This window comes from Clarias gariepinus, chromosome 28 (genome assembly GCF_024256425.1).
Source record: "Clarias gariepinus isolate MV-2021 ecotype Netherlands chromosome 28, CGAR_prim_01v2, whole genome shotgun sequence".
Classification (NCBI taxonomy): domain Eukaryota; kingdom Metazoa; phylum Chordata; class Actinopteri; order Siluriformes; family Clariidae; genus Clarias; species Clarias gariepinus.
In genome coordinates, this window is record NC_071127.1 from 11,029,199 (window position 1) to 11,050,242 (window position 21,044).

The following is a 21,044-nucleotide window of genomic DNA, read 5'->3' on the forward strand; positions in this document are numbered from 1 at the left end:
TATTTTTTTTTATTTATTTATTTTTTTTATCAGTTTTCCATGGCATGGTTTCCACAATATGTTGGAATCATTCATTTAATATGTTTGATATATATGATTTATCCAGTGCTTTTTCACATTCCCAAATCTGTTCTACTGGATTAAGAACATGTGACTGCGAAAGCCTATGAAGAACACTGAACGTATTGTCATGGTAATGAAACCAGTTTTAAAAAACATTTGCTTTGTCACATCACGCTGGAAGAAGAATAGCCATTAGGAGCTGGGTGGATTGTGGTCCTGAAGGGAACAGATGGTCAGCAACAATACTCACATAGACTGTGGCATTCAAGCCATGATTTATTTGTATTAACAAACCCAAAGTGCACTAAGAAAACATTCCCCGCCCCATTATACCACCCCCACCTGCTTGGACTGTTGACACAATGCAGATTAGGTCCATGTATTTGTCCTGTTAGTGACAAGTTCTGACAATACCCTTTTTGTGCCTCAGCAGAAATCAATCTTAATCTGACCAGCTTTCTGTTTTGGTGGCTGGCAGGAGTGGAACACTACAGTATTTCTGACATGCTTTTCTGTTCACGAGAGATGTTCAGAGTGGTTATCTGTCAGCTTGAATCAGTCTAAACATTTGGCTTATTAATTAAGTTCATAAATGAGTAGCTGTACAGATTTTCCCCATGAAGTGTATAGATAGTCTATGGATAGGAAAATATAATGCTATGTTTAAAAAAAAAAATGGTCCTCGTTATTAGTCATTTTCACAAGTAAAGTATTCCTTCTACATAAAAGAATGTCAATTGTATTTTGTTGACCAGACATTAGTGCATATACAATATTAGCTCAGTTAACACTCTGAAGGCAGCATCGTGGCTTAGTGGTTAGCACTGTGGCCTTCACGACCCAGGGTAAGATTCCCATCTTGGGGTCTGTGTGTGTGTGTGGTGTGTGTGTGTGGAGTTTGCATGTTCTGCCCGTGTTTGGTGGGTTTTTCTCCTACAGTCCAAAGACATCCAGATTGAGCCCTTTTAGCTCAGAGCATTTTCTCGCCATTATTTGTTTTGCTGTTTTATTTTTTATTAATAAACATATATAGGGCTCAGGATTGTGCTGTATAGAGTGATGTATCCTTTTTCTTTATCTTTCAACACAAAATATAGGCAATATAATTAACTGAATTTTTGTTCATTTTAAACACCTACTCAAACATGATAAGTAATATTACAGATGCACATAATCATGTGTTTTTATTGTTGTTTTTTTTATTGAAAACTGATAACTACTTGACATATTTAAAAAACACAACTGTACAGTTTAAAGTCTAAAGCCCCACGGTTAACACACACCAGCAAGACTTCCATATAAGCATTTTTGTATATATATATTTTTTTTGGCATTGACCTATGCTGTGCTGGTATTCATGGTATTCATGGTATTGTTGCACACACCATAGTACTATAACGTTTTCCCACTGAAGGGCCACAGTATTATCTACCATGTGATTCCTTTGGTGCCTAATTTCCTCCCACAGTCTATAAAAACATTAGGTTAATTGGTATTGCATGTAGGATTTGTGTGGTGTGTGTCCTGCTATGGATGGGGCACCCCCAGGGGTGCACCAGGGGTATACTCCCAAAAAACCCAGGGTAAGCAATATAAAAGCAGTTAAGAATAAACACTGTTCACTGATAAACAAAACCCGGATTAACCTTATTTGCTTTGGTAGGCGATCGATTCGAGGATCTGGCAACCCCGTTCCTTCTTCTGCTTGTACAGCATTTTGCAGTCAGCTGCGTTTTATTCATTCATCCACCTGATCTGCTGGCTGGAGCTACCGGGTTATCGTTTAACTCAGTGCAGGTGATCTAATTGCGTGTCTTTAGGTGTTTTCTTTTTTGTTGTTGTTGTTGTAAGGAATCATCTAAAGAGTAATAGAAATAGAGAGAGAGAGATGGGCTGCGCCGGATTCACCTGCTCCAAGAATTCCCTCTGCGCCCTTAACATCCTCTATGTGGTGAGTAACGTTAGCTAATGGACAACAACTGCAACCATATGGACACTTATTTTTGCGCAATCGTAGGAGGTACTGATATGTTTCAAACGCGTTTTGTGAAGTTTTCCAGTCCGATTGTTGGTACGCAGTGTAGCTCTGGGTTAATATGAATTATTCAGGATCTTTTGCCAGCGGTTTTTGGTTTCATTGTGCCTGCTGTCTCAACTGGCGCTAAGGCACATAAAGCAACACATGCCACAGATCTGACAACACAGGAGACTTTGAAGTGTGCGACAATGTAATCATTTGAAAAATTTGAACGTTCCATTTAGAGTGCGCTCGTGCGTCACCATGGCGACCAACGGTGTTCCTTTAGATACGCGGCTACTATCTGTCTATCTAGTTTGGACCAAATCCCAGTTTCCTTTCAGTTTCTTTCAGATCTTGCTTTTCACCTTCATGTTAAAGACATTTCCCTGTTTGTTTCCTCCACATGAGAACCTGATCCATTCCCAATAAACACAACCCACTGTGTCCTTTGTGTCCTGTTGAGACCATTACATCATCCTCCGTTCCTTTAGTGTTATCTCTTCCTTCCTGTCCTTCAGTTCCACATTCATGATTTCCACAAAAGTCACTACATTTATTTTCATCTAGAGTTGCATTCATGTCTGGCCGGATCTCATGTTGATGCCAACCAACCCCAGGATACGTCTCTGGTTGTTTGAGAAATAAAAAGCTACTCCTCGAATCACTCTCACTTACTCATCGTGAACACACAGCTTTATCCTGTATACAGGGTCGCGGGGGGCGTAGAGCCTATCCCAGGAGACTTAGAGCACAAGGCATTTAGCCTAACCTGCTTGTCTTTGGATTGTTGGAGGAAACCAGACTACCTGAAGGAAACCCACCAAGCACAGGGAGATCATGCAAACTCCACACACACAGACCCGAGGTGGGAATCAACTTCAACCCCTCTAAAGAAACAAGGTGACAGTGCTAACCACTAAGCAACCGTGCCACCACCCACCATATCAGTTAGGGGTGAAAGGAGTCATGCCAAATAATACATATTAATCACTGCGATGACTGTGTATTTGTAACCTCTTTCACAATTGCTGATTAAATCCAAATAGTGAATTTTTTTTTTTACCAAAAAGTGTAATAATACAGTTCTTTAGATGTTGTTCTTGGTTCTTTTATGAATAATGAGTTATCATTGTGCTTTTAGAGTCATTTTGGTAAGCCGGCCACTCCTGGGAAGGTTCATCACCGTTCCAAGTTTTCTCCATTTGTGGATAATGTCTTTCGCTGGAGTTCCTAAGCATTAGAAATGGCTCTGTAACCCTTTTCAGACTGATGCATGTCATTTGATTTTCTTAAGATCACAGCATAATGTGTTGCTTTTTGAGATCCTTCAGCATGCATCACTTTGTCAGACAGGGTCTGTTTAAGAGATTCTTTTTAATTTACAAGTCTGGCAGCAATCCGGCCTGTGTGGCAAGTGTACTAGTGTACTACTATGTACTTGAATTTCTTTAGATCAGGGCATAATGTGTTTCTTTTTGAGATCTTTTAACATGCTTGACTTTGTCAGACACGTTCTATTTAGAAAAGTGTAATAATACAGTTGTTTAGATGTTGCTCTGGGTTTATGCAGATTTGTCACACTTAGTTGTTTATTTATTAAGATCATAAAACAAATTTTAATATTACACAATGACAACATGAGTAAATACAAAATACAGTTTTACGATGACGATTTTATTTATTAAGGGAAAAAGCTATGTAAAAAAGTCATCCCCCTTGTGATTAGCCACATTCTTTGAAAATGAGTTGTCATTGTGCTCTTGGAGTAATTTTGGTAGGCCGGCCACTCTTTTAAAGATTCACCACTTTCCAAGTTTTCTCCATTTTTGAATAATGGTTCTCACCATGATTCTCTGGAGTCCCTACGTATTAGAAATGGCTTTGTAACTCTTTCCAGTCTGATACATGTCAGTTACATTGTTTGTCATCTATTCTTGAATTCCTTTGGATAATGCTTTTTAGATATTTTGCATGCTTCACTTTGTCGGACAGGTCCTATTTAAGTGATTTCTTGATTCAACATGTCTGGCAGTAATCAGGCCTGAATGTGGCAAGTAAAATTTAGCTCAGCTAAAAAATTTTGTGGCTAATCACAAGGGCGGGGGTTACTTTTTCACATAGCGCCAGGTAGGTTTGGACAGCCGTTTTCCTCTTATTGAAAAACTGCATTTTGCATTTACTTAGGCTGTCTTGTATAATATTAAAATTAGTTTGATCATGTCAATAAATAAACAAAGAAGTGTGACAGATGTGGAGAAAAAAAATATATCAGGAGGGGGCAAATACTTTTTCACAGCGCTGTAAACCTTCGCATTTTGGTTTGTTACCACTAGGAAAACTATAAAAATTTTCCTTTTCATGATTTAATCCTGTCCTAGTTTTGAAACAACATTTCTCCAGGACTTAGGTGCTACATGAAACATACATTTACAACATAAGTTAGTTGGCTAAATCAATCAAACCCTCCCAAAGTACAAAATGTACACTATGTCCCGCCCATTTTTATTCCCTTTTCTACCAATCCCTTGGTAGATGTGTTATGGTGCTGGTTATTCAGTTGAGGCTTTTATCAATGAAAGACTGGTCAGTGCTTGAATGTTGCAATTTCTTCTCCATACACTGTTAGTGTCAGGTGTTGTTGTTCCCGTTGCCAGCGCAGACCATCAGGTGTTATACCACAAATTCAGTGGCTCGATTCGGGGCATTGGCTTGGAATTGAAGCAGGTGAGAAGCCTACCCCCTTAGACCTTCTCCATTATTTGTATATTTACAACTAATTTACCCATGTCAGGTTCCTCTTGGTGATCACCCTGCGCCTCTCTGACACCATCAGTGCTGCTAAGCAGTCGACCCAGCCTTCAGTTCAAACATGTAGGATTTAACTTCCAAACTACAGCAATTGGTCATCTAGGATATCATCCTCATTAACATGAAAAGATCTAGGCGCAGGCAGCAGTAAAATCCTTCACGGTTGAAAAAAAGACTCTTGTTGGACTCTTTATATTTATTTACTTCACTAAGCTACTGGTGAGCTTGTTTATATTTAATGGAGGTGTGGTGGAAACCAGTCAAGCACTTCAACAGGGCCTTCATCAGCCTGAACTATTGTCGGTTAAAGGAAATATCTTAACATGCAGAATCACATGACTCTCAAGACACTTGATAGGGACTTAACCTTTTACATTAACCTTTGAGCAAACACACTTAAAAAAAAAACTGTTTGCGGAATGTCTGGGTTTTGCCATGCAAAGAGATCCTTCTTTTTGTCCTGAAGATGGTATTGGATATACTTTATACATTGACATAATTTGTATTTTATTACGTCTTAGTTATTTATTTGTTTGATTTGTTGTTGTTGTTGTTGTTGTTATAGAACTACATGCCGATTGTGTTACTTTCCTACTGGATGTTCTACCTATCTATCTATCTATCTATCTATCTATCTATCTATCTATCCAGCCATCCATCCATCCATCTATCTATTCTAGGAGCTCAACTGTCTTTATTCACTCTGACTCACTGTCTAACTGCCGCCTTGTGTCTCCTGTGTGTCCTCCTGCAGATGGTGAGCATGTTGATGATCGGCATCGCTGCCTGGGGAAAGTGGTTCGGCCTGGTCTCGAGTTTCCAGGTGGTGGGCGGCATTATCGGCATCGGGGTCTTTCTGTTCCTCGTCGCTTTGGCTGGACTCATCGGTGCCATAAAGCACCACCAAGTTCTTCTCTTCTTTGTATCCTTCGCTATGAAACATAGCTGTAGCGTAGCGTTGACAAAAATCAACAGTGAACAGAGTGACATGTTAAAAGAATGAGCATGGCTAGCATCTTTTTTTTTAAAGAATGAATTAATGAAAATATAAATATTGGGATGGGAGGCACTTAGTGCTCTCACATCAATCACAGCTCTACAGCCAATCAGGGGTGTCCCCGAGCTCACACTAGCGAAAGGAGTGGATAGCGCAGTCCTCCAAGTGTGTTACGCCGTACCCAACAGTGCGGGAGCAAGAAGTTTGAAAAGATGCCGTCACATGGTTTTAAGGTTATATGTGAGATGTGAGAGTCTTCTGCCCTCCCTGACTGGTGGTAGTAGTAGTAGCCCTAATGTGGACGCCCCCTAGTGACAGGGAGGAATAGGATATGACTACATTAGGGATGTCAACATGGAAACTAAGCTCCTCCAATGTCATCATGTTTGTTTACTTCATGCACAATTGTCTGATTGAATTCTCTGGTGTGCCCCCTACTGGAATCGTAACCGGTATCACATGTAGTATATTGGCAGAAATGTGAACAAATACAGTCACACCGTTGCCGATTGACTACGGAAAGTGTATTTTTCTAAGAGATGTTATGTTGCATTTTGGAAGGAGTCTCCATTATATCTTACAACATAACTTAAGCGTAAATGATCTTTTTGAATTTAATTACTTAATATATTGCTTGAAAGGTTATGTTTAACACATGTTAGGACATTTAGTAAGCACTGAACCATAAACATTCCTTAATGCATGAAAGTTTGAAGTTATTTCTGATCTTGGATTTTTTTTTTCTGTCTAATCTTCATAATTAAGTGCATTTTCATTGTTTCGATGATGTCACACCCCGACCGTCTACCCTTATTTATAGCCTTTATTTCTTCCCTTTCACTTTCCCTGAGCATGCAATAAGTTGCTTGGTGTCCATTTTCGCTTCGTAGCAAACCTATACAGTGAACACTCTGCAGCACAGAAATGTATTTTTTATGGAAGTAATGCTGTGTGTTTAATCCTTCATTCGTCCTTAATGGTTGATTATTAGTACATGATTATCCTCTTCCTGGTGTTCGTGGTCCAGTTCTCGGTGTCCAGCGCGTGCCTGGCCATTAACAAAGAGCAGCAGGTAAAGTCTGATCACATCATAACACCCTTCTTAAATCCAGACACCAAATCAGCCTCGGTGGATCTCTAAGCATCTCTTTGCAAACTCATTTCGAGGTTTCATGGTGGTGAGGTAATGAAGTGAAGCTCTGCTGTTTTTCTCCGCACTCACTCCAGATCAGTTAAGATATCGCACTGTGTATTTTTAGAAACCTCTTAGGCTAATCCAGTGTTGCTGTTTGATTCTTGCACCTCCTGTTGTTCGGCGTCTTTGTGTTCTTTGGGGTCGTGCAAGCTTTTTTGAGCTTTTTTCTTTCGTATTTTGTCACATCACATTACTAGATAACTATATACCATATACTGTACATGTGAATCTGAAATGATTGACGGTTGCATACGCAATATTTAGCTTACACACAATAGAAGTCCCGCCCCTATTTCTCATGTTAGATTAATAATCTTTCATCTCGTCCTGATTTTCCTGCATGAAAGGCATTGATATAGCCAAATGTTTGTGGACACCTGACCATCACGTCTAAGTATGCGGCTCACAAACCTAGTACATTGGGTGCATACTGCCACCTGCTGTATCAGAGGGTGTAAGTGCACAAGCGTAAAAATGTTAGCGCAAAAAATCTAGCTTCATGAAGGACTTCAGCCCCTCAGCACCTCAGCCCCTTTGAACATGAACTGAACCCCAGAACTCCTTACTTAACGTCAGTGCCTGAGCTCACACACACACACACACACACACACAAAAAAACATCAAAATCTATTGGGACTCCTTCACAGAAGAATGAAGATTATTATAATGATGATAAAAGAATACATCTGGAATTGGATTTCCAACAAACACGTACTGTATGTGTGTTTGTGTGTCACATTTTTACAAACTTTTGAAAACTTAACTGAATAGTGTGTCTTTGGTGACAGATCATATCTGAGTAGTGTTACAATCTTGACATGAGTCTCTCTGATCAGCTCCATGAATATACAAACACTCTGGGCTAAAAAGAAATCAGCCTCAACCTCACTTCTTTTTACTGTTTCTGTCATGACCTCTGGTGACCACTGGTGGTGCTGTTGTGCTAGGATTCACATATGTCTTACATCATCTTTAGACCTTAAGATAACATGTTGTATGATATTGATGCCAAGTATGACCTTATATTGGTGTTGTTGTTGTTTTCATATTGGGGAAAATCTTAAAGTGACACGATGTTCATTCCTTTAAGACATTTCTTTAAAGAGACAGAAAAGTACAAAGATGCCTTAAAGGAAATGACATTTTAATGACATTTGATGTTTGTGTGTGTGTATGTGTATGTGTGTGTGTGTGCAGAATGAGCTGTTGGAGGTGGGCTGGAACAACTCGAAGACTACACAAAAGGATGTAGAGAAGAGCCTGAACTGCTGTGGATTTTCTCACATGGAAGTCAACAGCACCTGTCCTGCTGTAATTCTCTCTCTCTCTCTCTCTCTCTCTGTCTGTCTCTCTTGTACACACTCAACACACACACACACATGAATTCTGTTTTTTGGGGGTCTTTTGTTGATAAAGTACTTATATTAAAAAAATATATATATATATATCCCTCAGTAAGCAGAAATACTGTAAATACAAGGGGCGTTCGAGTCAAATCGGGACTGATGATTGTGCAGAATAACAGAACACAGGAGGAGTTAAAACTCCCTTTATGTTTCTAAATAATCCCTTGCTACGCTGATGCACTTACTCCAGTGTTTCACTAGTGCTTGGATACCATTAAGGTAGACATGTTTTCAGAAACGCTGGCCTCCCAGGAACTCCTTTAATGGCCCTACATGTGGAAATGACTTTGTGGTGCGAAGGTCAGGATTGTACATACTCCCAGCCAAGACAAGTAATCTGAGGACCAGGCGTTCACAAGTCCCTGTTTGACACGAACCTACTTTTAACTTTTTCCTTTTCTAATTTTTAAATAATCCCTATAAATTCATTTTTTCTATGAATTTCTTTCTAAGGATCTTCCCGCACAGAAGGCTAAATACACACCATGCATATGCACACTGATTTATTTTACGTCTTTATGACTTGTATTGAGTATCATAAATGTCACTGAGATTTAGTTCCAGAGCCCCTTACAATTACTGACAGCTTTAAAATACATAAATAGATTTTTTTTCCCCCTCTTCTGCTCACCAGAACAAAAACATCTTTTTGTTTTATTTGGCAAACCCTGGACATTTTGTGCTTCTTGTGTTATTTAAGCAATAAGTGCAAGGTCAATGGATATCTACTGGTTTGAACACTTTTGCTCTGGTTGTAGTGGAGATCATATGATATTTTGTTTATGAAAGTCTGGAATGTTTAGTCTCGTTTTATTTGCCCAGCCGAGTGTCTGCTGATAAATACGAGTCTAAAAGTTCGGAGACCATCAAACAGTATCATAGAGTCTAGATATGTTTAACTGGATACCAATTTAAAGGAAATAGTAGCATAAAGTGTGTTAACAGGGAGTTAAACTAGCAAAAGCCACCAAAACTGTGACTCAATGTAGATTCCTCAAGTCTCTTTAATATGGATTCCAACGTGGATTATTTAGAAACCCAGGGCTGTCCAGGTTTTGAGATTCTACTGAATGATTTAATTGATTTATCGTTGGTTATTTTCTTTCTTCTGCACATGAATAACTGTTCTTGAACCTCCAGGCGTAGATCACAGCAACAGTCGGTTATCAAAGTTTCAGTCCTGATTTATTCCATTCCTCCTGTAGGCATGTTTTCTTCATTCCACATGTGATACGTGTGCGGCGAAGATCCTTGAGCACGTCGGCGAGGTGCTGCGCATCGTTGGTGGGATCGGCCTTTTCTTCAGCTTCACTGAGGTACGGTGCCACTAGTTGGCAGTGAGGTTTCATCTTCACTGTGCTGAAAATAGTGGTGAATAATGTCCAAATTGACATCCTTGTAGTGTGGGGATGACTAATCGTACAAGTTTTGTCTGGCTCTCTTGGAATTTGTCCATGGCTATTTAACGTCCAACCCAAAAATGGAAGCGTAGAAGAGAAATCCGGAAATTTGATGCTACCAGGTGGACCCATAACGCACAACCATTACTTGTTGTGGTCTGCGTCATCGACACTTTGGGTTGTCTCCATTAAATGCAGGGTGGAACAAAGTTCTACGTACCTAAGTACCTAGCACTAAGTACCTCTCGTCTCTCCCCTCGGAGAGAGCTCAACCAATCAGCTCTCTCTAGACCTCCAGCTGCGAGAGGTTACAGCACCACATGGGGATCGAACTCGCGATCTCCGGATGATAAGACGAGCACTTTACCACTGCGTCGATAGTGTGTATTGTCATGCAAAATCAAAACACCCTTTCATATCAGTCCTCTGCATTTAATCCGAAGTTTAGGCTTCAGCTCTTCAATAAGCGTCTCACTGATGGTCGACTTTTGAACCTTTTCTTGGTCCTTCTTAGTCCATACTCTGCGGTTTACTCTCAGGTTCATAGTGATGAATCCGTGTCTCGTCACTAGTATTGATTCTCTTTAAGAAACTTTCACCTTCCTTAGAGTATCAGACCATTTTTTGTTTTCAGATATCCGAACGCTTCTGAGAGTTGTTTCGGCACCGGGTACACCCTCAGATCCCAAAAAAGATCACTGTTTGCTGCTCTGCTTTCGTGCAAATCACAGGTGGGGCATCTAATACTGTAAGTTCACACCTGCACAGCAGTGACCGGGGAGAGAGTAGCCTTAAACGGAAAGCGCTGATAAGACCAACAGACCATCATTTTGGTCCCGCACTCAGGGTTAGTCCACACGAAGCCGGTGCGTTCCCTATCCGATCATTTTTTTCCCACACACGAAACCACTGAAAACGGTGTAGTATATATGCCAGACCAGTATGGGGCGCTGTAATTCTGCCATAGAGATACACTATACACGGAGAAGAAGACTTTGAGCATGCGCATAACCTTGCGCGCTGTATACGATCCAAGATTGTGTTGTCCATTATCGCTTGTTGCTCATAACAGTTGCAATGAAGCAATAGATTTTGCTGTAATAAAGCTAGTAGGCTTTGTAGCAACACGAACACAATCATGTAGTCCGCCATTATTGTTGTTGCTGTTACGTGTGACGCAGCCGACACGTGATGTGATGACATCATCGTTTCACAAAATATACGTGTGGACAGGCCCTCAGATTTACTAGGCTGTGAATCTTAATCTTACTTTTGAACTATTAGAACTCTATTAAAGAATAAAGAATGTAAACCACACCTTTCCTGTGTGAGTATGGTGCAAACCCTGCCTCTTCATTTCCTTTTCTCTTCCTCTCCTCTTTCCTGTTTTTTTTAGATCCTGGGGGTGTGGCTAACCTACAGATACAGGAACCAGAAGGATCCACGGGCTAACCCAAGCGCCTTCCTGTAAACCCCAGCCTGGACACCAGGGCGACTTCCTGTCCTCCTCTAACCACTGGACTTCTTACTAGAGCTCTGTACGACACCAAAAGTGTGTGTGTTTGCTTTTCTCTGAAGCAGGGATCAGTGCTCGTTCTCGCTGCTGCCTGTGTTGATCATTTCGAAAGCGTGCGGTGATGTGATTTTTTCTTTTTTTTTTTTTTTTTTTTAGAGTTTTGAATGGCGCTACCACTACAGTACCTTTTTTTTAAATGGAGAAAACACTACTTTTGTTAAATAGTTAAGGGCTAAAAGTGATTGTCATAAGTACTGTCTAAAAAAAAAAACAAAAGATCTTGGCCATGTGAAAGTATACAAAAAAAACCACACAAAGGCTACTGATAATGAATGCAATAAATGAATCAAGGTTTTCTAATGTACATTTTCATTATTCTTCTGCATGACCGAAACAAACAAAAAAAAAATAAAGCTTATTAATTGGAATATTAAGATCGGTGCATGGGCTTTAATCATTATCCATGCTATGCAATATGAATCTGACAGCCTGTTGACTGGACATAGTGTAGCTCTGGAACTGATCATATCGAATCATTAAAGTGTGTGTATTCATGTGTGTTTTTTTTTTTTGACGTTGTGCATGAACATCTCACTACTGTATAGTGTGCATCCATATATTACGGTTCTGTGAACTATGCCTTTATCCATCCTGACATCTATGAACACTTTAAATAAAGGGCCGATAATCCTCTGTTTCTGTTGTCCAGCTTTTTGTTCAGCTTAATTACAGGGTCTTTACAAAGCAAAAAGTTTCAGTTTTCTTTCCTGTTCTCAGGGTTTTTATTTTTTTTGACTAATTGTTTCCTCCATTAGAGCTTGAACAAGAAAAGCAGCAATCGCTCAAGCTTTCGTAAGCAGGTAACTAAGCAACAGGGTTTCCTGGAAAACATTTCACTCGATCCCGCCTTGAAGGACGTGAGCTTAGGGGGACTTCCTTTAACTCTGGCTTCAGGCAAACCAGTCAAGCATGCTGCAGTCCCGCGAGCTGTGCTTTATTTCAACAGATTTATCCGTTAGTTTCCCTTAAACAGGTGCAACATGAGCTCTTAAACAGGAGCCCTGTCTGAAGAGACAGATTTTAAAAAAAACTCTTTTTTGGGATATATGTGTGTGTGTGGTGGAAGCAAAAAAAGTATAATTGTTTTATTATTTATGGACCTGACTGTACATTTTTACGGTATCAAGTTCAACAAAATCTGCATATTGAAATTCTTTTCCTGTTATTTATCCTGATACGAATCCTAAAAGGTCTGGGTCTTACTGTGCATGAGACTGAAACAGGGCGAAGATGGGATGCCGGGCCAAATTAACAGAACCCATTCATCTGCATGCATGTTTTGTTGGACAGAATAAGGTAACTGGAGAACCTGAAAAAAAAAAAAAAAACATGCACACAGTGAGAACACAAAACCCCACACAGACAGTAACCTGAGCTCTGACCTGGGGACCCTGGAACTGCAACATGCAACACATAAAAAAATAAAGTAAAACGCCGGTGCAATCAAACATGATGGCAAAAAAAACCATTGGTCATGGTTTATTATATTTTATGTAGCTCACTCTTAGAAATGATTTTTTTTTATAGTTGGAGCTTTTTAAAGAATGTTTTTTTTTTCCCCAAACCTTTTTTTTGGCTAGACCCACTTAGGAAGCGTGTGTGATGCTAAACAAGACGTTTTCCTCAGAGTGTACTTGATATTATATACTGTACAAAAACCTTCTGTATTTAGAAACTCTTAAAGGATAAGGATGAATAACAGCATGAAAAACATAATAGTATTTCTTTAACATGAATGATTAGTAAAGTTTATTGTGGTTTTAAGTGTGCAGTAAAAGCATCATTAAGCCACCTGACAAAATGCCCAAGTGTTATTATTTATTGGGTTCAATTCCCACTTTGGAGTCTGTTCGCATTAAGTTTGCATGCTCTACCCGTGCTTGGTGGGTTTTTGCCTGGTACTCCAGTTTCCTCCTACTGGGCTAATTGGTGTTCCCAAATTGCCCGTAGTGTGTGAATGAGTGTTGACCAGAGGTTGTGGAAATGGGAATAAATACAATGTTCACCTTTTCCATCCACTAGTTCTATCCTAGTTGGACTATAGAGGTTCCTAAATGGATGGATATGAAAGTGTTTTATTAGTTACATACAGTACTGTGCAAGTCCTAAACATCCTGTGTTTTTCGTTATAAGTGTTTTTTTATGATTTTATTATTAGGTCAGTACAAAAACATTTCTGATTTCCAAATAGGAAATCTTATAACATATAATTATTATAAATATAATTTATTATTAAATATCTGTAGGCCAGAAAAAAAAGCAGCATCTTCATTTTTGTGAAAAAAGAAGCAGGTCCTCAGAAGGACTGTGGCTGATTCTGCTGTTCAGTAAAACTAAGCAGCTCATTTCCTTATAAAACTGTACAAACTAAGACTATATTTTAAGTAAAGTGTTGTCCCACTAATTATTAACCTTGTTTCATTAATTTCTGTTTTTTGTCTTTATATACTGTAATGCAGTAGGATCTTTTTTTTATATACATAAAGACATCCTTGCTCCAAAGTAGTTATTTGCATGTGCCTAAGACTTTTGCACAGTACTGTACATCAATCAGGATTGTCAGTTGCTAATTTTAGTCATATTAAAGAAAAGCTATGGAATGTGTTAAACACTCACGTATTTATCTCATCTTTCTATACCGCTTTATCCTGTATTCAGGGTCGCGGGGACCTGGAGTCTATCCCAGGAGGCTTAGGGCACAAGGCGGGGAACACCCTGGACAGGGTGCCAATCCATCGCAGGGCACATACACATACACACACTCACACGCCCATTCACACACTATGGGCAATGTGCCGCCATGTGTTAAACAGTTGAATCTATTTGAAATATTCACAAAGTGGATCAAACGTTTTTGTTTTTTTTATTAAGCATTCCCCCTTTTAAAGGTGTCATATTTGTTACCCGTTATGTCGAGTCAGGTATTACATCACACAGGTTAGTTTTGCACTCTGGCCAATAGAGTGCAGTGGGTGAAATATGTCAAAGTTAAGTTTAAGTTAACACAGGGCTCAGAGCTGCCCCAAAGTGCACTCATCATTAAGGTGAAAGATGAAGCATCATTCAGATGAAGCATTTTTTCATACCTTAAACAAAATCTTTTATTTCGGTTCTCCCCCCGCCCCAATTTCTTTTTGTTTCAGTATCCATGTAATTAAGCTACTACTGAGCTACTTTTACAAAGAACAGAAGAGGAGAGCATCAAGCTGGGCGAAGGTATCTTCTCATCTTCTTCTGTGAGGTCATATTAGGCAGGAAAACCTAACCGGCTTGTTCAACCACTGGCCAATAAAAAATGGGGAAAAAATGACAAGAGTAGGGAATGTTTCTCATGGCACACTGGAGACCTATCTGATCATCTGAAAATGACTGGAAAGTAAATTTTGCATAATAAGAGCCCTTACATTTTTAAAATAGTGTTTGGTATTCAAATTTGTAAATGTTTTAAATGAAAAACTTAGATGAAGATTTTATATTTAACCTATTTACTCTTTAAATTTTAAATTTATGAAGTGTGTGTTTCTTGTGTTTCTTAGGGTCAAGTCTATTAATATAGGCTGGATACCAGACACTTGCATGGTAAACCTTTTTTATAGCCTTTACATACAGGCAGAAGTATGCACAGATATCATGAATTAAACCAAATGTCTCTGACACTCAAGGTAGCTCTGGGTAAAAACGTCCCTGTTTAAACACCTTACTGAGGACATTTCTGTACTAGCAATGATGCTACGAATGTGATGCTGGTGCTCATTTCTTATTCTATTAATAATAATAATAATAATGAATACACAAAATGCAACAGAGGTTAGCATAATTTTTTTTTTATTTACCCAAAACAAACAGTACATTAGCTGAAAAGCCGATCTGTAGGCTGGCAGTAACAATATCTTAAACAAAATGCATCCAACAAAATTTTTTTACATTATTATAATATAATAAGAATGATGAAATCTAAACGGGAGGATAATCCTCTCCGGGATGGAGGACCTCATGGGGGTGCACGTTACAACTCGGTTTTCAGGAGCTTCTTGGCCCTGAGCATGTTGTTCAACACTGTTGGAATGAATAGAAACGTAATGTATTGATTAGAATTAGGACATTTTGTAGAATGTTAGAGAGATTAACTTTAAGAATGGTCCTAAAATTGGAAGTATAATAAATTATTAGAATAAATCGAGTCCACTTACGGAGTTTCATGTCAGTGGGTTCATAGGCGTACAGGCGGTTGGAGTAGCGGCCAGTGATGTCAGCACGAACAGTCATTGAGGGATCTGGGAGGGAAAAAAGATTGAAGACTCAACAACCTCGTTGTCATTGTGTGAACAAGGTGAAGAGGTATTTTAATTGGCTTTGTGTTATAAGCTATAACACACTTACCGACAAAGATGATTCTGGGAACGTACTGGCCGTCGGGAGACAGGTGCTTATCTGTAGTTTCATACTGTAATGCATAGATTCCTCGAGTCACACCCTTTTCACTACGTCCACAAAGAATTAGGTAGAGTAAAGTTTAAAGATTAAAAAACTCACCACCAGGTTCAGAAGAATGAAGTCGTCGTCGGCAATTTTCTGGATCTCTTTATCCTCGGCGAAAGATTTCTTCAGGGCTGTTGAAGGTACAAAGCAAATATTTGCTCACCAAACATTTGCCAATGAGGTTGACCTAGATTGTCAAGCCCGAATAACCACTTAAACGTTAACGGGTATGAATAATGGGATTGGAGAAAAATTTACCCTGGCTGTGTGGGCACTCGTCCAAGTGAAGGATGACCATCAGGGGCTTGTTCCTGTAAAGATAGATCAAAAAACACAGTTCATACTTGACAAGATGTGTAGCAATCCCTGACCGCGCTACGTTCAATGCTTTTGTGAAAGTTACTGGACAATGAAGCAAATCCTAATACCTCATTGTAGTCAATAGTAAAGCAGTAAATGAGTAACTTATCCATCTTTGGATGTGCCATCATTGCAGTCTACATCAAGGAAATGAAAATATTTCTTACTGTGAGCGTGCCAGAAAGAGTGCCTCTTCATAGGTCTGAGCCCAGATCAGTTGATCACCCCATCCTGGGAAGGAGAAACAGCAAAGTCACACAAAGGATCATAGCCCTCGCAAGAAAAATAAATTCATATACTCTGATCAATCCAATCCAGTATAATGAAAACAGTTGTTCCACACTCACCTCTGGAGAGAGTCTGAGGGATTCGTTTCTCCTTCTTGACCGAAGCCTTCTCAGAGCTTTTCTCTGGCTTCCCCATAGTGGAAGTCACGGCCACCAGGACCAGGAGCACCGACAAAAGTCCTTTAATCATCTTCACAGGCTGATCAAGGAAGAGCAATCACCGCGGTGTTAGAGAATACTGAAAATGTTATGTTTTTAAAAAAAATATATTTATCTTGCACATAGAAAGTGAAAAAGAAATCAAGAAGAGCGTCTAAGTATCCAACAAAGAGAGGTCTCATAGAATGAAAGCAGAAAGGGAAAGTTTTGTCAGTGCCGAAGGCCTCACCTGTTCTCAGGTTTCCCTTTAGAGAGAGTGTTTTCAGACTCGAAGTCCTGCTGTGGTGACTGACTCTCACCTGAGCAGCATTTATACACCTGTCCACCTGCATGTCCCGCCCCTTTTCTATTCCTCTTCTGGAATGTCTGACTCGACACCATCCCCAGAGACGTCCTATTTACTTTTACATCCACATTTTAATCTATTTTACATGCACAACAGTTCTGAAGATTGGTTTGATAAAAGTAAAAACAAGGATATGGATGAGACATATTTGAAGGTTCGTCTTTTTTCCTCCAAAATTGAGCAAAATGGTTAATTTCTGGTTATGTTTGGCTCTGATCCAAGGCCAGGTCAGCGGAATGTCATTAAATCTAGGTAAAGCCTTTAATGATTAGGCTTTTTATGATTGGCTCAGATGTTAAACGTGATGTCAGGCTCAAGCTGTTGATCAGCTTTCACTACCAAAAGCATGACGTGTTATTCGGAATCAGGAAACCCTTCCTTACTAAAAGTAATGTTAATACAATACAATTTAATTCATTTATATTCTTTAGCTCATAACAAACTTTAACAAGATTTTATTTAGAGAATGTATGTATGAATTACATGTATAATAATTTTGCAATTGTTCAAAAATTTAATTAATGAACATTTTTTCGTGTAATATGTAAATGTAATAAATACAAATTTTCATTTTATTTGTCACATAGATAACCAAGATTGTTTGACAAATGCCAATAGAAAAGAAATATAAAATCTATAATATGTAGCAATTTTGTTATATCAAAGTAAATAAAAATATATAAAAATTTAAAAAGTATGAACTATATAAATAAACTGTATAAATGCAATATAATGCAATACAATGCAAGTATTGTTTAGTACCGCATCACATGTATGAAATAAAACATGAAATGTATATCGGTATATCTTTAGTTGCTGCTCTATAATTAAAATCATTGTGTATAAATGTCAAAAGTCTTTTCATTTCCATTTAAAATACAAACAGATGAGACATAAAGTATCATATAGTAGCAATAATGTATACAATATATAAAGCGAATGGCTTAAATGATGCTTTAGACATTTTTTCTGAGCACTGCAATGAATACTTTATTATAGAGATTATACTTTATAATATAATATATTAATTATTAGGAGTTATTATGCAAAAATACAATGCTTGAGCAGTTTTAATAAATTTTATTAGTTAAAATGATTAAATAAATGATAAATTATCTACAAAAGATCCTACACTGGTTTTCATATTGTAAAGAATTAGGAGTTTTAAAATTGGGTTTATATTTTTTTTATTTATAAAAATTTTAAAATACATGAATGTAAAATTGATATAGTTTTAAATGTTTTAAATGTCTATGAAGCTGCTTTGTGACCATTTGATTGTTAAAATAAAATCAAGCACCAAAATTAAATTGAAACAAAGTTAGGAAACGATATATATATAAATATATATATATTTGTAAATCAGTATTATTCCTTAGTATATCACTAGAACTCATATTGTGCCACAGTGCTTGTTTGCCTGGACAGAATCCCAGGCTGAGGAAGGAAGAAGGTTGGTCTTGTTGATCTTTAAGCACTTGAAATTCCTCTTTAGCACGAGATCCTCTTCCTCATCATTTTTTTTTTATTATTTCAAATATAGGTCTATAATTTATATCGAATTTATAGAGAAAGTAGATTGTAATAAGATCTCTTCCAGTCTCAGATTCGGGGTGTGTTTTATGTACACAGTTTTTTTTTTACTTGCTAATGTCCGTTCTAAGTGGCTCAGAATTCTGCGTCTCCCCTGTGCCCTGGAGGAGGAAGCTGGCTTATTGTTAACAGACTTTGCGAGCACTGACGTGTCTATAACAAACTGCCAGTCCTCTAGTGACACGTATGGCCACGGTTCCTGTGTTATTAGCTATGTATACACTTTACAAACAAATCAACCTAGATTCGAATAAGATGTAGGATATCTACAATGGGATCTAAATGTCTGAGAGGATTAGGGAAATTTACATTGTTTGTAATTATACAAGAATTTCCATTGGAAAATTGAATTTTTGAAATTTTGATAAGAATTTCCTTTTTTTTTTTCTTTTCATGCAAGCAAGCGCTTGAGGTGCCATGAACTCTGTATTTTTGTGTCAACATTGTATCATTAATTTCAATCTTGATTAATAATCTGATTGAAGATAAAATAATGAATCTCAGTTTCTAAAAGTGGCGTTCAAGTCAAACCGGGACTCGTGATGAAATTTCTCATGAATGAAGGCATTATGTACAGATACATTTTACATTTACATTTATTACATTTACAGATAGATTCGATTTAATCGGTGCAAACATTTTAAAGTAGGCCGTACGTCCAGGAATGACGATCTGAGGTGTCTCAGAGTCCACTGCTGTTGTTTTCCCGTGGACATTCAGTAAATCCTTTGCCTGAAACTCGACGGATAACTTCCGCATCTGTCTGTATGAACTGTACACGCAATCGTTCACCAACACCACTTGCACGTTACATAAGCTTGGCTGAAAGATATTGCCTGTACTGTCCTAAACAAGTTATTTCCACATGTTTTGGGTCATCAAAGGAGTTCCTGGGAGCAGAGATGCTGTAAAAGGGGTTAAGTAAGGACGATTCCAATGGTCTCCAAATGACGGCCCTTAAAATGGCCTGGATGGGAGGCCCAGTATATTAGTTTTTTAGCCCAAAATCTTGAACCTTGATGGTATCCAAGCACTAGTGAAACACTGGGATAAGTGCATTAGCACTAGCTGGAGGATTATATAGAGAAATTAAGGGAGTTTATAATCTGATAATTGTGTCCTGTTATTTGGCGCAATCAAAAGTCCCAGTTTGACTTGAACGCCCTCCCCGTGGACATCTTCAGCAGTCGGCATCTTGAAGGGAACAATGCTGGGATTCAAGGCTGATTAAAGGCCTCTGGGATAATGGCGGACTGACAGTGATCAATGCCGCCTTTGTTCGGGGCTCAGGCAGCACCGGGCATCTTCTACAGCCATGCTCTCACACATAAAATGCACAATGTGTTCTCCGCCTCTTTGAGAAACAAACATCTCAAAATGATGAGTAACCTGATGAGTTTGTTTTTTGACACTGGCACAAGCAAATGAAATAAGAATTTATTATTTTTTGAAGTGTCTGTTAAATTTTGCACCGAACGTGTTGTTTTGATCAATTAGAGACCGGGTTCCTTTGTTTCGGCTGAACCCACGACCCAGGCCGCTTTCTAGCGGATGCAGGGAGGCTAAAGGCTATCGGGATCAGGTACAGAGCTGTGAATGGGTGTGTGGATTTTCTATCAGTGAAATGCTGAGCTGGACTGAAACCCTCTGGCTCTTGTCAATATTTGCTTCTAAGGGCGGAGTGTTAAGGCCACTCCTGTTCTCACACACACACACATACACACTCAACTCCAGGCCCACCCTGATAACACGGATGTGCCTACTAGGAAGACAAACGAATCAACAGATGCGACCAGATCGGGCTGCAATGACGAGCTAATGAGATCGGGATCACTGCTGTTACCTGTTATAACAGAGCAGAGAGCAAACAGTCATTAAGCGAGAGTGAACTTTATAAACCTCTCAGCATTTATCAATGACTCGACATCGTAGTACTACGTACAATCAGGATCAAGGAAGGAATAAAACACCTGAGAATGCACCCTTTTTTTTTTTTTGTCGAGCGTTTTATTCCTTATTTACAAACCCCGTTCCAAAAAAGTTGGGACGCTGTACAAATTGTGAATAAAACCAGAATGCAATGATGTGGAAGTTTCGAATTTCAATATTTTATTCAGAATACAACTTAGATGACATATCAACTGAGAAAATGTATCATTTTAAGGGAAAAATAAATAGATTTTAAATTTCATGGCATCAACACATCTCAAAAAAGTTGGGACAAGGCCATGTCCCCGCTTCTTTTTCTAACAGTCTTCAAACGTCTGGGGACTGAGGAGACAAGTTGCTCAAGTTTAGAAATAGGAATGTTGTCCCATTCTTGTCTAATACCAGCTTCTAGTTGTTCAACTGTCT

The 21,044-nt window shown here is 38.7% G+C and overlaps 2 protein-coding genes across 2 annotated transcripts; one reads left to right on the plus strand and one right to left on the minus strand.

Annotated features, from left to right (window-relative positions):
* The first annotated feature begins 1,779 nt into the window (after window positions 1-1,779).
* Window positions 1,780-12,098, plus strand: tspan13b (tetraspanin 13b). The gene is made up of 6 exons (XM_053490068.1): window positions 1,780-2,014; window positions 5,646-5,813; window positions 6,880-6,960; window positions 8,281-8,394; window positions 9,695-9,805; window positions 11,286-12,098. Exons 1-6 carry the CDS (start codon window positions 1,952-1,954, stop codon window positions 11,358-11,360), a joined length of 612 nt encoding a protein of 203 aa, XP_053346043.1. The 5' UTR covers window positions 1,780-1,951; the 3' UTR covers window positions 11,361-12,098.
* Window positions 12,099-15,269: 3,171 nt separating this feature from the next.
* agr2 (anterior gradient 2) lies at window positions 15,270-17,032 on the minus strand. The gene is made up of 8 exons (XM_053490106.1): window positions 16,980-17,032; window positions 16,652-16,790; window positions 16,472-16,535; window positions 16,203-16,255; window positions 15,999-16,075; window positions 15,846-15,909; window positions 15,656-15,739; window positions 15,270-15,521 (listed from the first exon to the last, which is right to left on the minus strand). Exons 2-8 carry the CDS (start codon window positions 16,779-16,781, stop codon window positions 15,472-15,474), a joined length of 522 nt encoding a protein of 173 aa, XP_053346081.1. The 5' UTR covers window positions 16,782-16,790; window positions 16,980-17,032; the 3' UTR covers window positions 15,270-15,471.
* Between the last annotated feature and the right edge of the window lie 4,012 nt (window positions 17,033-21,044).